The sequence below is a fragment of the Oncorhynchus keta genome, chromosome 28, assembly GCF_023373465.1.
Source record: "Oncorhynchus keta strain PuntledgeMale-10-30-2019 chromosome 28, Oket_V2, whole genome shotgun sequence".
NCBI classification, from domain to species: domain Eukaryota; kingdom Metazoa; phylum Chordata; class Actinopteri; order Salmoniformes; family Salmonidae; genus Oncorhynchus; species Oncorhynchus keta.
Window position 1 is genome coordinate 17,603,864 of NC_068448.1, and position 16,815 is coordinate 17,620,678.

General features: G+C 43.2%; 1 protein-coding gene across 8 annotated transcripts in view; it reads right to left on the reverse strand.

Annotated features, from left to right (window-relative positions):
* Window positions 1-2,777: 2,777 nt before the first annotated feature.
* The window catches only part of LOC118360745 (pleckstrin homology domain-containing family G member 5-like), a 107,489-nt gene continuing 93,451 nt past the window's right edge, over window positions 2,778-16,815 (reverse strand). For all 8 annotated transcript variants that reach the window (XM_035740117.2, XM_035740113.2, XM_035740110.2 and 5 more), the window contains 10 exons: window positions 14,996-15,187; window positions 13,740-13,910; window positions 12,620-12,715; window positions 12,143-12,454; window positions 11,184-11,471; window positions 10,876-10,995; window positions 10,461-10,593; window positions 6,821-7,094; window positions 5,557-6,648; window positions 2,778-4,697 (listed from right to left, as the gene is read on the reverse strand). In XM_035740117.2, coding sequence (XP_035596010.1) covers window positions 4,688-4,697; window positions 5,557-6,648; window positions 6,821-7,094; window positions 10,461-10,593; window positions 10,876-10,995; window positions 11,184-11,471; window positions 12,143-12,454; window positions 12,620-12,715; window positions 13,740-13,910; window positions 14,996-15,187 — 2,688 coding nt within the window. In that variant the 3' untranslated portion in view covers window positions 2,778-4,687. The remainder of the gene's footprint in view (window positions 4,698-5,556; window positions 6,649-6,820; window positions 7,095-10,460; window positions 10,594-10,875; window positions 10,996-11,183; window positions 11,472-12,142; window positions 12,455-12,619; window positions 12,716-13,739; window positions 13,911-14,995; window positions 15,188-16,815) is intronic.

Genomic DNA, 16,815 nt, shown 5'->3' on the forward strand with positions numbered 1-16,815 from the left:
TGCCTTTTCCATGTGGATTAGGGGCTTGTGTGGAATCAACATGCTGTAATGCACAGATTAGCTGATATAATCACCTGTAAATATACCTTGTCCAGCGCACACTACAGCCAGGGCAAGGCAGGATAGCACAGGACCAGCAATCCCTGTAAGTGGATATGTTTGTGTGTGTGTGTGTGTGTGTGTGTGTGCTTACGCGCATGCATGTTCCTGCCATGCCTCTGGAAGATCTGCCACACACTTGTGGACCGTGAACATCCCACTATTCAAAGCCTCCACATGAAAACAATGTGTCTTGTTATGGGAATATGTGGATGCAGCAGTGAAAGGACATGTTTCATATGCTGAAGAGTAGTACTGAGGAAAAGGAAGGAGAGGTTAGTCGGCCAGAAATATATGGTATGATCTCATCATGCATCATGAGTTCATACAGATGTAGGATCTTAATTGGATCATCCTGTTGCAGGTTAACTTCCCTGCAATGTATTAGATGTTTGTAATTTCCACAAATTTCAGAGACTTGATTTTCCCTTACCGAAAAATCCACATAATAATTCACATTGACTGTTGCTGCAGGTTCATTTTCCTGCTGTAGCAAACTGGCTCAAATTAAAATCCTACATCTGTACTGATTCAGCAGGAACTGTCTCTGTAAAGGAATATAAAAGATGATCTTGATTCATAAATAATCCAACACTAGCTTTGTCCCCGATCCGTTTGTGCTTTTGCCTACACCATTGTCATTGTCAAGCATGACAATTCCACATACAGTAAGTGGTTGGCAAGACAGCAGAAACAGACCGGCACCCAGGCTAAAACCACAACTCGTCACACTGTCCAAATGTTTAAAAAAACAGCAACATCAGCCAAACTCTGAAAATTCATTCGGAAGCTTTCTGATTGTCATCTTACACATAATTCTTATTTTTTCTTTAACATTTAACTAGGCAAATCAGTTCAGAACAAATTCTTATTTACAATGACAGCCTCCCCCGGCCAAACCCCGACGACGCTGGGCCAATTGTGCGCCGCCTAATAAGAGGATCCAGAATTTGTAGTAAATGGTACACCTACCTCAAACGAAGAGGTATTGTGCTATACCCAATGAACTCAATTGAAACATGTATGTAGAGATGTACACATAAGGATCCACCCATTTTAGTCGTTGCTAAAGAGCATAAATATCTTGCTTCTCCCTGGTACTAATATTGGTGAAATACAATGATGAAACACCAAAGATTTGTAACACCATCTGCTGGCAGTTCATAAGAACACTAATGTGATGTTAATCGCTCATCCAGTAATGTTACTAGGCTATGATTGGACTCCATTTCAGACTTTTAAGACACAGACCACTCAGTGCTGTTAAATAAGAACATAAAAAAATCCCTTCTCAAAGCCAGTCAGTGAATCCTCAAACCATGCAACTTTTACCAAATTCCATTCAAGTCATTGAACCGATATTAGCATTTTAGCGCATTACGTTCAAAACATCTAAGTGACTTTGTTGAGCTTCACAATAATACTTTCGGATGATTTGGACATGCGCGAAAAATGCTAATATCGGTCCCATGCTAAAACGTTAGCATTTGGAAACTGTGCCAAGGAAACTAAACCAAACCATGGATTGCTGTCATACCTTGTCCATAGACTGCTTACAGTATGAGGAAATCAATATAATTTTGTAAATTGGGTACCCAATAGTCAGGTCACTACTCTTTAAAAATGTAGAATGATATGAAAACTAGGGAGTTTTTCCTAGCCACCGTGCTTCTACACCTGCATTGCTTGCTGTTTGGAGTTTTAGGCTGGGTTTCTGTACAGCACTTTGAGATATCAGCTGATGTACGAAGGGCTATATAAATATATTTGATTTGATTTGATATACATTGTGTACTCCACTCCAATGATAAACCAAGATTGAACTCTGACCTGATTGCCAAGCGTCATGTCTGGAGGAAACCTGGCCCCATCCGGTGAAGCAGGGTCGTGAAGCATCATGCTGTGGGGATGTTTTTCAGCGGCAGGAACATGGGAAAGATGAACGCAGCAAAGTACAGAGAGATCCTTGATGAAAACTTGCTCCAGAGACCTTGGGTCCTTAGACTAGGTGAAGGTTCACCTTTCAACAGGACACCGACCCTAAGCACACAGCCAAGACATCGCATGAGTGGCTTTGGGACAAGTCTCAATGTCCTTGAGTTGCCCAGCCAGAGCCCGGACTTGATCTCGATCAAACATTTCTGGAGAGACCTGAAAATAGCTATGCAGCAACGCTTCCCATCCAACCTGACAGAGCTTGAGAGGTTCTGCTGAGAAGAATTCGAGAAACTCCCCAAATACAGTTGTGCCAAGCTTGTAACGTAATACCCATGAAGACGTGTGGCTGTAATCACTGTCAAAGTGCTTCAACAAAGTACTGAGTAAAGGGTCTGAATACTTTACATTTTTTAATAAATTAGCAATAATTTCTAGAAACCTGCTTTTGCTTGTCATCATGGGGTACTACTATGTGTAGATTGATGAGGGAATAAAAAACAAACCATTTTGGAAAAAGGCTGTCAAAATGTGGATAAAGTCAAGGGGTCTGAAAACTTTCAGAATGCACAGTGTATATATTCATTCTAGACTGACATTGCTCGATCTGATATTTCTTAATTCCTGTATTGTTGGGATGTGTGTGTATTGTTTTGTATTACTGCACTGTTGGAGCCAGAAAGATAAGTATTTACCTGCACCTGCAACAACATCTGCAAAATATGTGTACTTGACCAATAAAATTTGATGATCATTTTTTATTTGGTAAGACACTTTAGAGACATTCCTGAAAGGGAAAACAAATGATTTTGGTTCATAGTAGATTCATCATTCCTGATATGAAAAACAAGAAAAGAAATATTAAAACAAAATGTACAACTCATAAAATCAAAGAATTTATATATATATAAAAACATAGCAAGCTTAATAAATATTACAAATAAACAAAAACTAGAAGTAAACAAATGTTAAACTATTTAGTTTGGGAAACACTTGACAAGGAGGGTTTTTCGACAACTCATTAAATGATCAATAAGAACAAGCTGCATGTCAGTTAGACCATGTTAGTCTACTGTGGTGGTCAATGCTCCCGCCAAATTACTTCTCCTATTAGTGTGGACAGAAAACCATTCAAAGAAAACTCATTCATGAATAATATGCAACCCCAAACCATTGTTTTCAGTTTCTAAGTTACTGTACATTAAATAAACACAAAATATACAATGTCTCAAAAAGTGCTCCAAGCTCATCATGACATGGAATACTTTTTAGTGTAGACTGCTTTTTTACAATCACCACATTCTACCTGCTGCTGTTTGTTCTAGTGTAGGCTGCAGGTTGTGAGTGCATGCTCACATCATTCTACATTGGTGCAGTAATGTTTCTTCAAAACAACTCCATTCCACCCAATAACCAAGGGTTCATCTGAGAATGGAAAACCAGATCATCATCATCATCATCTCATAGTTAAATCATACAACCACTATTCATTAAAAAAATGGCTGCAGCAGCCCAGTAGAAAATACAAAGCCCAGAGAATACTCCATGTCTTAAACGCAGCCACTTTGAAAATATAATAGTTGCCTGTGTACATTTGAAAACACACACAGCAGTTGATAACATACAGTAATACATTATGTTCTGTTTGTTATGGTTGTTTGAACACTTGTAAGATAACCTTTAGTTTGAAATCTACTGGCTAGTCAAGTCTTTACATCTTTGGGTATGTTGGCATTACTCAGAGGATGGAAATCATGAAGGAAGTATTTTTGGTTCAGTCAGGAGTTTAGGACAATGTTTCATTCAGACACAGACATAAACACCCCCCACACACACACACACACACACAAACACATAGAAAATTCAAAGTGTGCACTGTGAATGTAAAGTAATTCCCTTTGTGATTCTTCTATTAAACACAAAGATACCATTGTGCAACATGTATTGTTTTGTCAAAAGCTAACCAGGAGGAGTACAAATACCATTACATCCTAAATGCTGCAATTCAACCACCACATTCTAGGGAGCCGGTATTTTTAACCACATTCTAGAGAGCCGTTATTTTCAACCACATTCACGAGAAAAGTTATTTTAACCACATTCTAGAGAGCTGTTATTTTCAACCACATTCTCAAGAGCAGGTATATTTCGGGAACTGTTCACTTTTTTTTCATAACTTAAGAGTTAAGAGTTTTTGAGCCATCCAAGCCTTTCTTACATCTTCTCTGATCCAGACCGGTCCATAGCAGATTGAAGCAGGTAGATCTATGCCTGGACGACCCCTCTTACAGTCTCCTTTAATTGGGTGGCCGGTAGTGTTACCCCACACCAGTAACTGTCCAGTCCACCCAAAGGTCCCAGCCTCGGCTCCCCTCAACGCTATGTCCGTCCGTTTCAAAGTGCAAGCATTTAAATGTCTCTCTGCCTTTCCCCTCGCAAAATAAACTGAAACCAAATGCAACAGCAAATAATATTCTTATTGTCAGCTAGCAAAACTGTGCAGCAGACACTGTCCAACAGGCAATGTAAAGGGAAAAGGCATCTGAGAGAGTGCATTTGTGTCAAGGAATTCAGTCCCCTCCATGCAGACATCACCAAGTGTGGTTCCTCTTCATGCTCAGGTGTCACTAGTTGGTTGGTTGTCTGCCAGTGGTTACACCTCCCTAGAAAAACAAAAACACACAACAGAGGTTGATTACCACAAGGACTTCGATATTGAACACAGTAAAACAGATAAAAATAAAGTTTATTAGCCGCGTAAATAGTTTAGCAAGTGTTATAGCGGGTGCAGCGAAATGCTTATGTTACTAGCTCCTAACAATACAGATAGTATCCTAAAACACAACTTTTTATTTTAACTTTGGCTGAAAGAGTTCCTCTGATGCTTGTAATTCGGTAGTGATTTTAGCTCAAATAATCATAGCTTGAATTGTGTTAACTTGGCAGAGACTTCATATAATCAAATACTATAGGCCTACATTTAGAATGACACATGGAAGCCCAAAGACTGGAGTTTATCACAGAGCACTACACTTTACAACAGGCGGGAGGTTCAGTACACATCACTGCATTCTGTATCAGAAAGTAGGATGGCCCTCTTTGAAGTCTTGTAGATTGATGTGTTGCTCTCATTGTTTATAAAGCTATTTTACAAAAACTCCCTCTCTACCTAACATAACTAACCTTTAGACGTACGAGCTACTGACTCTGAAAATTCCTTCGGTCTCTACAGAGTCAGATAAATCAGCTTTAAAATGTGATGATTTGGTGCCACTAAGTCATTTCAGATGGCTGAATTGAGGACCTTTTTAATGACGAATGTGTTTGTTGTCTATCGTTGTGTTTTGGACCTCTCTTGAGTTTCATATTGTATTGATCTGTATATTATTTTGCAATACAGGGCTCATCTGTGAAAGAGACTTTGGTCTCAGCATGACTCCCTGTTAATAAAAAGGTTAAATAGAAAAGAGCACATCCACGTACATAGAGATGATACCCAGTATAAATTGAGCTGTGACTTACGATGCGGTGAGCGTAGAGTTGAGCACTAGGGTGGTGCGTATCCTATAGAGCTGGGCAAGGGTCAGCTTCTTGTGCTGCTGGGCCGGGGACTTTCTGCTTTTGGCCAATGACTGCTCCTCTGGGCCACCGGCTGTCAACGACTTACTGCACTTCCCTTCCTGTCCTCTAGATGGCGCCACCGCCGAGCCGCTACTGTTGGCCAGGCTCCTGCTGCCTACGCTGCCCTCAGCTGCACCCAGAGCCCTCTTGCGGGCCTCTGCCCTCCTCAGGGTGTCACATAGCTTACTAGAGGGCATGCTCAGGGTGAGGAAGTCATCATCAGTCTGTTCTGAGTCGAGGTCAATCTGAAACAGCCCAGTGTGGTCACGGGCTCGGCCAAGTTCTGATAGGCTCTTACTATGGGCCAGGCAATCCGCCTGTTCTCTCCTGAGTTCTGATTGTTCCTGGACTGTAGGGCTGCGGGTGTGTATCCAGGAGACAGAGACGTTGTCGTGGAAAAGCTGTAGGAGGTTGTCCTCTGAACGGGACTTGATGTTTCGGCTCTGGAAGCAGTGGAGGCGGGGAGTCACCGGGGGGCGTCGCCGAGGCTTCAGAGACTGAACCACTGACAGCTGGGAACAAACAGAGGTTGAATCCTCTTCCTCTCCTCCTTCCTCTACCAGTTCCATTTCCACCTTCTTGTCCAACTTCACACCCACATCGTGGCTCTCCACCTCTCCCTCCTCTTCGGTCTCCTCTCCATCGCTCTGGCCTGGCCGTGTCTGCAGGTCCAGCTCTCTCAAGAGGGACTCTGGGGAGAGGGTACCGTAGGCACTATCCATGGACAGAGAGCGACACTGAGGTTCCAGCTGACCCTCCCCTCCCTCCAGACCCCCCTCCTGCTCTTGCTCAGGGTCCCGGTCTGGGTCCAGGGGCCTAGCAGGGTGGCAGTGCAGGGGCTCAGGGCCAGTAGGTGGGGTAACTATGCTTGAGTCTGGGCTTTTCTCTAAGGGTCCGCCTGGGTCTGTGTGTGGGGCGGAGGGGTCTGGGTGCCCTCCTAAGTCTTCTCCTATGTCCATGACTGACAGGGTCTCTGTGGAGCCGTCCGAATGACTGGAAGAGAAAGAGAACTAAAAGGTTAGAATGATGAGAATAATTATAACATTAACAATAATGTATAATGTTGACATTAAATAGTCTCTGCACAGAACTGATGACCATCTACACAGTGTCCTTCTAGTAGTGCTTCACTCTTCTGTAGCTAAGTAGTGGTTTGGGTTTGTACCTTGGTCCCTGCTCGTCTTTGTGCCTTGTGCCGGGAGAGCTGGCGGTGGAGTTGCTACTCTCGTCTACCTCCTCCTCTTCTTCCTCTCCATGTAGCCGGTGCTGTAAGGTGGTCTGCTGCCTGAGAACCTCTTCAGTCCGCAGTCTCTCGAGCTGGTTCTGGACATTGCAGATGGCATCTACCCAGCTTCGCCCCTGGGTGGCGCTGTTGGCCTGGAATGTGTAGGCTGCCACGGCACTCTTGAACTCATTGAGGTAGATGATAATTAAGGACCCTACAGGAAGAGAGAATCATCATGATGTTTATTAAGTAAATAGAGCTAGTTTGGGTTGTATTGCAGGTGTTAAAATCTTTCAGATAGTTTGAGCATTTGCTTGAGCGTGCCATGAGTGCCAGAAGGTAGGGATGGACCTGAGTGATCCAGAACTTGAACAGACGTCAAAGCTCAATTTTTAACAAGAGAAAACTACTTGGTGGAAAGTGATGTGGCTGCCCAAACAGGCAAGTGAAATGCTGTCTTGAAGACCATGTTAATTTGCTTTGACTGTAGTGTTCCATTTGTACATGGGTTTATAATTTATTTTTGGTGTCCCGCAAATGTACAAGCATCACACAGTCCTTCCCTTTCCCCTCCTTGTCTCATTCACTCAATTGCCTTTCAACCGCTCCCTTCACACACGTGCTGAGTCCTTCCGTTAGGCCTACAGAAATAAATTCCTATAAAAATATATCTAACTAATGGGACACACAAGCTACAATTTGTGGCCTGTTTTGCATGTTAGTTTGGCATTGATACGTGTCATATAACCGTTTTCAAACAATGTAATCAAAAACAAAGCCGCATACAAGCATGGTTTCTTTTTTGATTTCTTGAGTAAGGCAGCTCCAAAATGCAGGTGTTCAGCCTAGCTCAGTGCTTTCTGTGGTGGTGGGGCAGCCAATGGAAAATACAGAGTAGGGGTTAGTAATGTTCTCTAGTTGTGCCGTGATCGGCTCAGTGTTCTGTCACTCATGGGGCCACTACGTCACTGCAAAATCTAAAGTGAGGCACCGTTTGTCATGTTTATAGTGCAAAACATGTCTTGCTTTGCTGGCATGCCAAAAAAAATAAAAAATAGGGTTTGCCCAACCTAGATTTACATGCTACAATTGGCACTGTACATTCCTTGCCAAATGACGACAGTTTTATCACACATTGTAAATGGACTGGTTGATTTAAGTAGGACAATGTTTGACTCTTGTCTGTATACATCAATGATGTTGCTCTTGCTGCTGGTGATTCTCTGATACACCTCTATGCAGACGACATCATTCTGTATACTTCTGGCCCCTCTTTGGACACTGTGTTAACTTTTTATTTTATTTTTATTTTACCTTTATTTAACCAGGCAAGTCCGTTATGAACACATTCTTATTTTCAATGACGGCCTGGGAACAGTGGGTTAACTGCCTGTTCAGGGGCAGAACGACAGATTTGTACCTTGTCAGCTCAGGGGTTTGAACTCACAACCTTCCGGTTACTAGTCCAACGCTCTAACCACTAGGCTACGCTGCCGCCCCGAACTAACCTCCAGACGAGCTTCAATGCCATACAAATCTCCTTCTGTGGCCTCCAACTGCTCTTAAATGCAAATACTATTAAAACTAAATGCATGCTCTTCAACCGATCACTGCCCGCCCCTGCTCGCCCATCCAGCATCACTACTCTGGACGGCTCCGACTTACGTGGACAACTACAAATATCTAGGTGTCTGGTTAGACTGTAAACTCTCCTTCCAGACTCACATTAAGCATCTCCAATCCAAAATTAAATCTAGAATCGGCTTCCTATATCGCAACAAAGCATCATTCACTCATGCTGCCAAACATACCCTCGTAAAACTGACCATACTACCGATCCTCGACTTTGGTGATGTCATTAATAAAATAGCCTCCAACCCTCTACTCAACAAACTGAATGCAGTCTATCACAGTGCCATCCGTTTTGTCACCAAAGCGCCATACACTACCCACCATTGCGGCCTGTACGTTCTCGTTGGTTGGCCCTCGCTTCATACTCGTCGCCAAACCCACTTGCTACAGGTTATCTACAAGTCTCTGCTAGGTAAAGCCCCACCTTATCTCAACTCACTGGTCACCATAGCAGCACCCACGCGTAGCACTCGCTCCAGCAGGTATATCTCACTTGTCACCCCCAAAGCCAATTCCTCCTTTGGTCATCTTTCCTTCCAGTTCTCTGCTGCCAAATGACTGAAACAAACTGCAAAAATCTCTGAAGCTGGAGACTCATATCTCCCTCACTAGCTTTAAGCACCAGCTGTCAGAGCAGCTCACAGACCACTTCAGCTGTACATAGCCCATCTGTAAACAGCCGATCTATCTACCTACCTCATCCCCATACTGTGTTTATTCATTTATTTATCTTGCTCCTTTGCACTCTAGTATCTCTACTTGCGCATTCATCTTCTGCACATCTACCATTCCAGTGTTTAATTGCTATATTGTCATTACTTTGCCACCATGGCCATTGCCTCAACTCCCTTATCTTACCTCATTTGCACTCACTGTATATAGACTTTTTTGCTTTCTTGTTTTCTACTGTATTGTTGACTGTATGTTTTGTTTATTCCATGTGTAACTCTGTGTTGTTGTATGTGTCGTATTGCTGTGCTTTATCTTGGCCAGGTCGCAGTTGCAAATGATAACTTGTTCTCAACTAGCCTACCTTGTTAAATAAAGGTGAAATCAAATAAAAAAATAAAACACTGAAAATATGCAAAAACATTAGTTTGATAATGACAAAGAACATATTTGCAGCAGAATCATTAAGCATATGCCTACTCACCAACAGATGTCATGGCCGTAATTCATCTATGTTCAATGTGGAATTGTTAATACATTTGGAAAATTCCAAATTCCAACTAAATCGAACGTCTTTATATCTAAAAGACAACAGATTTTGGTTTGTAACCCTTAAATGTTTTCCTTTCAACTCGCCAATTAGAGCCCGTTTCAAATGATCACTGAGAATAACTGTTCCAGACTCGAGATGATCATCAGACTGGAAACTTTCTTCATTTCATTCTGTTATATTACATCTTTCTTTTACTATAAAATAGGCTGGGGAAATAAGAATGTGTTATCTGCTAAACGAACATAACAAGGCTATGCCATTGCAGTCATAGGCTTCTACAAGCCCCACTGCTGAGGTTACTGGCTTTTTGAAGATTGTGCTCCATAATATAACCAGTTGATATTATGGTTTCAATACATTTATCTTAAATGGCACTTGCTTATTTTTATTGAATGAATATACAGTATATTGGGCAACTTAACAATTAGGATGTGTTATCTGTAACGGTTATGATAAATTAGACATGGTTGCACACTAATGGCATAGGCCTATAGATAAATGTGCACATATGTTTTTCCAGTGCAGTCATTATGGAGTTCTCTAAAAACAATCATGAGCTTACTTGAACAGCCCCCAAAATTGTCATTGATAGGGATCTGTGCTTGAACTTTTATGACTTTTCCATTGCCCCAGACATGCTTAATCAAGCACAGCTAAAGAATTTTAAAGAAAACAAATAATTTGAATACAGGTCTGGTTCAAATGTAGTTGATTGCCGGCACTCACCAGGGTCCTTGAGTTCCTTGCAGACAACATTGTGGATGAGGAGTGGCTGTCTGATCACCTTGACCTTCTCAACCTTCTTCACTGGCTTGGTGATGAGCAGCAGGTCCGTGAAGAGGAAGCAGTAGACGTCCATCTAAAGAGGGACGGATGGGGAAATACTTCCAGCTTCATTTCAGGTCGATCATCCTCATTCATTCACCAATCATACAATAACTAGGCGAAATCAAATAATTTGCTCCCCAATCACCCTGGTCATTGAAATATTCTACCACAACTTAAAATACAGTGTTGGGTAGTTCTCAGCCTGCAACAGTTATGAGTTAAAAGCAGTTAAGCAGTTATAACCAATTAGGATGAGTTAAAAGCAATTCTAATGTGTTAAAATCAATTAGAAGCAGCCCAGCCAGTCTCTTACCCTGCTGTCTTTTCCCTCCTTCATGCGCAGTGCCCCCTCTAGATGGAGTTGTCTGGTCTCCTCTGGTGATGTGCCTCTCATAGGAGCCATCAGGTCAAAGCAGTTAAACTCACGCAGTATCTGAGGAGCGAGAGAAGGGTTAAACACCAAGCAGAAATACAAGCCTCTTGTAGCAAAATGCAGCACAACTTCAACCTGGACTAAAATTCACATTCAATAGAGATTCTCAATTGAACGTGCTTTTAGTCTAGCAGTAGACTTGCAGCATTATACTCAGGAAACCAGCCCTTAGTACGGTGTGTGCTCACCTTCTCCACCTCCTCGCTGCTCCCCTCCACTGCTTCGTAGGAGTCAATGCGTCCAGAGATGGTGGCTAGCTTTTGCCGCTCCTCCCGCTGACGCATCTGAGAGTCCACACTGTTGATAAAGCCCTCCACACACGCCACCATGCTGCTGACGGCGTCGCGGGATGATGAGTCGTCAGTCTTCTTGAGGACAGCCTTCAGCAGTAGGGGGTACTTGGTGAGTCTCTGGTGGGGCTTTGCCAGCATGTCAGCCAGCTTAAGACGATTACACTGCTTATGAGTCTCAGCCCACTGTGTGTGTGTGTAATAGAGAAAGAGAGAGCGAGAGACACACCAGGCGTTAGATCAATTACTGCACCTGTACATAGCCCATCTATAATTTAGCCCAAACAACTACCTCTCCCCCTACTGTATTTATTTATTTTGCTCCTTTGCACCACATTCTTTCTATTTCTACTTCGCACATTCTTCCACTGCAAATCTACCAATCCAGTGTTTTACTTGCTATATTGTATTTACTTCGCCACCATGGCCTTTTTTTTGTCTTTACCTCCCTTATCTCACCTCATTTGCTCACATCGTATATAGACTTATTTTTCTACTGTATTATTGACTGTATGTTTGTTTTACTCCATGTGTATCTCTGTGTTGTTGTATGAACGGCTTTGCTTTATCTTAGTCAGGTCGCAATTGTAAATGAGAACTTGTTCTCAACTTGCCTACCTGGTTAAATAAAGGTGAAATAAAATAAAGAAATAAAATACAAAATCAAGAGTTGAAGCTTAAAGAACAGTACTGAAAAGGTCAGGTAGAATGTACTACTGATGTTTCAAATTGGTTGACTGTGCTGTGTTAGTGAGATACATGTTGAGAGGAGCAAACCGTCTTTGGTAGGCAGTTGTTTAACTTTACACTGTCACTATAAACAGAGAGATAGGGAAGACCGACAAACTGCAACTCACCGTGACGTAGATCCTGAAGAGCTCGTTGTCCCTGTGGAGTGATCTCATGTACTCCAGGCTGGCCTCTTCCTCCATGCAGTAACGGATGTAGGGCTTGAAACGGGAGCCAAAGGTCCTGAAGCCATAGTGGAGGTCAACAGGGTTGAGAAGGGTCCTGGCCTGCCGAGCAATTTCCAGGGCGGGCAGCATCACCTGGCTCCAAAGGGCAGTGTGTAGACGCACAATGTCCTGGATGTTACTGAAGAGACGCATTGGCTCCACCTCTGTCAGAAGACCACTCTCCTGCAGGTTCAACAGCCCACACAGGAACAACTACAGGAAGAGAGGAGAAAAGTTGTCAGAATGGGACATCTAGGTAAAGCACTCATATGCCTAACAAATAGGACATCTAATTGAGATGAATTCAAGTGATTACTTAGGACCTGATACAGGGTTACAGTGTGGGAATATGGACATTCTTATCTAAAGTGTACTTACATCAGTGATGACTCGTAGTTTCTTGATGTAGGTGGCCTCAGTGTGCATTAGCTCCCAGATAGCCTCCTGCTGATGGAACTGGCGTCTGGTCAAAGTCTAGAAATACACACATTAGATAATGGCCTCATGTTTGTGAACCAGGGGTGGGGTCAATTCAATTTAAATTCCATTTAATTCAGAAAATAAACCCAATTCAACATTTTCCAAATTGAAAAGCATTGGCATTTGTGTACTTCTCGAATTGACTGGAATTGAAATGGAAGTGACACCTACCCTGTTGTGAACACAACACATTCACTTTGCTTAATGAAAACTACAACTCCCTTCAGCCCAGCTTCACACAAAGTTCTTGACTTGATTTCTCTCGTGAATGATTTGATTTCTCTAAAGAAACGGCGCGTTGGGCTCACAAAAAGAAACCAACAAAATGGAATTCTAGTACAAGACATCTGTCAATTACTTGTTTATCCACCAGGAAAAAAATCTCCATTCTGATGAATCGCTCAGCACGGTTGCCCTGTGTTGTAGCTGTCTATTGGTATGTCTGTATGTATACGGTCACACTTTATTATTATTGAAAAACAATCAAAAGTGTGAAATTCAAAATTAAATGGGTTTGTTAATATGGGTTATTGTTAATGGGAAAATTGATGGCTACAACAATCAAAGTAGTAGTAGTAATTTAAAAGGTAGATTTAAAAAAGAACTGTAGTGCACATCAATGTTATAAACTTATCATTCAATTCATCGTTAGGGCAACAATTCAGTCAATTTAGCACGATATGTATCATCCAGCTCATGACATAACAGCTTTACTGTTACAAGAGTATGTCAAAATGATACCATTCTAGCGCTTAAACACTGATTAAATTGGTGTGACTAACAAATAATCCCCCAATTTTATTTTTGTCTTCACTCTTATTCTACAATGTCGAAAATATTTTACTATTTTCGACATTGTACAATAAGAGTGAAGACATCAAAAATAAAATAAAGAAAACCCCTTGAATGAGTAGGTGTGTCCAAACTTTTGACTGGTACAAGCATGTGTGGTTGTGTCAGTGGAGTGTGTTTTGGTGAGTGCCTGTATTCATGTGTGTGCGTGTTCTTGTTACCCTACCTCAGGATGGTCTAGTAGCTGCGTCCAGCTGTCCTCCAGTGCAAAGCTTGTCTCCTCTTCTTCCTCTTCCCAGGAGTCCTGGTGGAAGGACAGCTGAGGAGGAACCTTGGGAAGGCCAAAAAGAGTGTACGACTGCAGCTTATTCTGGAGCTGCTCCATGCGGTCCATCTCCTGTTAGAATGGACGCCAACACATGTAAACAAACAGACCCTGGGCAATATTCTTCTTCCTGCTTCACTACAAAGTCATTCACATGTAGAGCACATTTAGATTAAATCAGTATTACTATAGGAAGGGGAGGAGCAGGAACAGTGCATTTTCCTGTCCATTACAATATTAAAATAGAGCTTATTACACTCCTAAAGCAAAATGTAAACAGGCTTGAAATCCTGCATTAGCATAACCCTCCCTCGAGTCCTGAATTCTTAAATCTGTCAAAAGCTATCCAGCCTATTGTCCTGCCAGGACACAGGCCAGCCTCATGTACTTATGAAAATGAGCTCTGTGCATTGAGATCAGTTGGACAATAGAGGAGGTGGGTGGAGGGGGAAGGAGGCTAGTGGAGTGGGAAGGAGGGGGTGTGCCAACTGTGCTTAAGGGACCTGTTCCCTGAAGGGGGTACAGGATGCCCTGATTCACCCCTGCTTTGTGGAGGAGAGGGGCCAGGTCTCTGATCCGCCCCTACCCTACACTGCCCTGACAAGATGAATAGAGATGATCTGGTAGCTGACAGGTGAGTGACAGGCGCCGTCTCCCTCTGACATCTGCTACAGTGCAGGATATGACCTCAGGGGAGTGGAGACAATGTACGTGTGTGTGGGGGGGAGAGGAGGGTGTCTGTGTGCGTCAGCGAGTGTATGATTGTGTGCTTTGTTAGGCGATAAAGGCTAATGATTATTGCCATTTCAGATCCTTGTGTCTTATTGTATTATTATCATCATCATCATCATCATGGTAGGGACCTGAATAGAATTGTCTACAGAACACGGAACACCTTTGTTAAACCTTCATTCTTCCAGGCCACTTCCACCACAGCCACTAAGCATATTTGTTCAGTGGAAAGCTGCTGTGTGAGCCAACTCGGAGGTTTTGGAGAGAAGGGAAGTGATCTCACTGGGAGCTGAGTGGAAATGGCCTTCGACCCCTGCACCACACACACGATTGCGCACACACTAACCCCCCCCACCACCAAGCCCCTCCCTCTACTAGTGGCTGGGTCCCCCCCCTGATGGCCCAGACCAGGCCTTTCCCATCACCTTTCCGAAAGCCCCTGCTACAGCGTTGGAGCTGAAGAAGCCAGAAAAGCGGCTGGCGGCACGGTTCTTCCAGCTGTCCGGTCCAGGTCCTACGCCTGGCAGAGAGCCGCTCAGCCCGGCCAAGGAGTCCGGAGACGGGATGCTGGCGTCCCCAAGGAACTCTGTCATGTTTTTCCTGCGACGCGCCTGACCCTGCAAGAACCAGGAGACCAGTGTTCATATGGAATCCCCACCAAAGGCAGAGGGAGAGAGAAACAGACAGAGTTAATAAAAAGTAAATAAGATTGAAAGCGTTTAGGTGAGGGCATCACTTGGAGATAATAGTGAGTCGTCAGGCAGAGATATGGAAAGAGACGCGACAGAATTTAAAAAGATGAGAAATACACAAGGAGAATAAACAGGCAATCAAGGGGGATTTTTGATGTGAGGAATGACATCGTCATCAGGAGAGCTGTTAAAGCCATCCTAACTGCCGTTCAGACACATACAGGATTGAGAGGAAATGAATGCCACTTCCTGAGACGGAACACTCCTTAAATCAAAAGGGAACATGGCAGAACGGACAGACAGGTCAGCTAGAGTCACTCCACTCCATCGTTTCATTACTATCGTTACCCTGTCATCAAGCCCTGCTGCCGGCCTGTGAGTCTTAAAGACAAGCAATCTCAGTCCACTTTACGAGCACCGGCCGCCGTGCAAACCAAACAAACATGGGCCTTCTCAGGCCTCAGTATCTGAGGAAGCAGTTTTTTTTGCCATCAGAGAGAGACAGTATGTCAGTGCAGAGTAATGTGCTAGTGGGGACTAGGGAGTCGCTGGGCCATTGACCCCTGTTTAGGTCATTACACAGAAGAGTAGCGTTTCCCAAACTCTGTCCTCGGGACCCCAAGAGGGTGCAATTTTGTATTTTTCCCCTAGCACTACACAGCTGATTCAATTTGAATCTCCCTTGACCTTGCGTGCAAACCATTTTAGCGGCCCCCCTTGTGACAGCGAAGAGAAAAAAGTTTTTTTTTTAGTTAATTTCCTGCAACACTACACAAAATTATCAGTTTTACAACCGATGATCAATGGGCCCCACCCCATTGATCATCAGTAAGCATGTAGTAAGCATAGTCGGTAATTCAACCATGCTTACTACAAGTGACATCGGCTAATTAAGTGACTGCTGATGCACAACCCAACTACTATTCTAACTCTCATTAGTAAGTTGAGACCCCGGCTGAGTTCCCTCACGAGCCTACAGGATAAGACCAACAGTGAGAATGTCCACACAAGAGGTCGGTAAGGATTGAGCAATGGTCTCTAAACAAACTGTCAGACATAGAGGAGCAATAATAAACCTCTCTCTCTCTCTGCAGACACAAACATGCCCGTCTATAAACAATACTGTTCCAAATGTATTACCTTTCGGGATTCTTTAAAAGCGTTCATGCAGAAGCAAACATTTAGACCAATCGCTGTACTAGAGTACAATCTTTTCCTTCTGTCCAAATAAATATTACTTCAACTCCATATGGTGGATAGTTTTCCTCCTCTGTTTTAGTATTCAAGTGGGACGAAAATCGAAGGGGAAAGGACCAAATATTTCAAGCTAAATTTCCCATCCACTATATTTAGATATAATCGCTTCAGTGGGGCAAGCAGCGAGGCCCCTCATCCAGCTCTGACCAGGGGGATTTCTGGGGGATTTCGGCCAAGAGGACAAGGACACAGGTGCAGGAAGTGGACCGAGAGAGAGCGAGAGAGAGACACACTGGACTCTCTGCCAGTGACAGCAGCTCATTGGGCTGGACTAGAGGGGCTGAATTCCGATTACC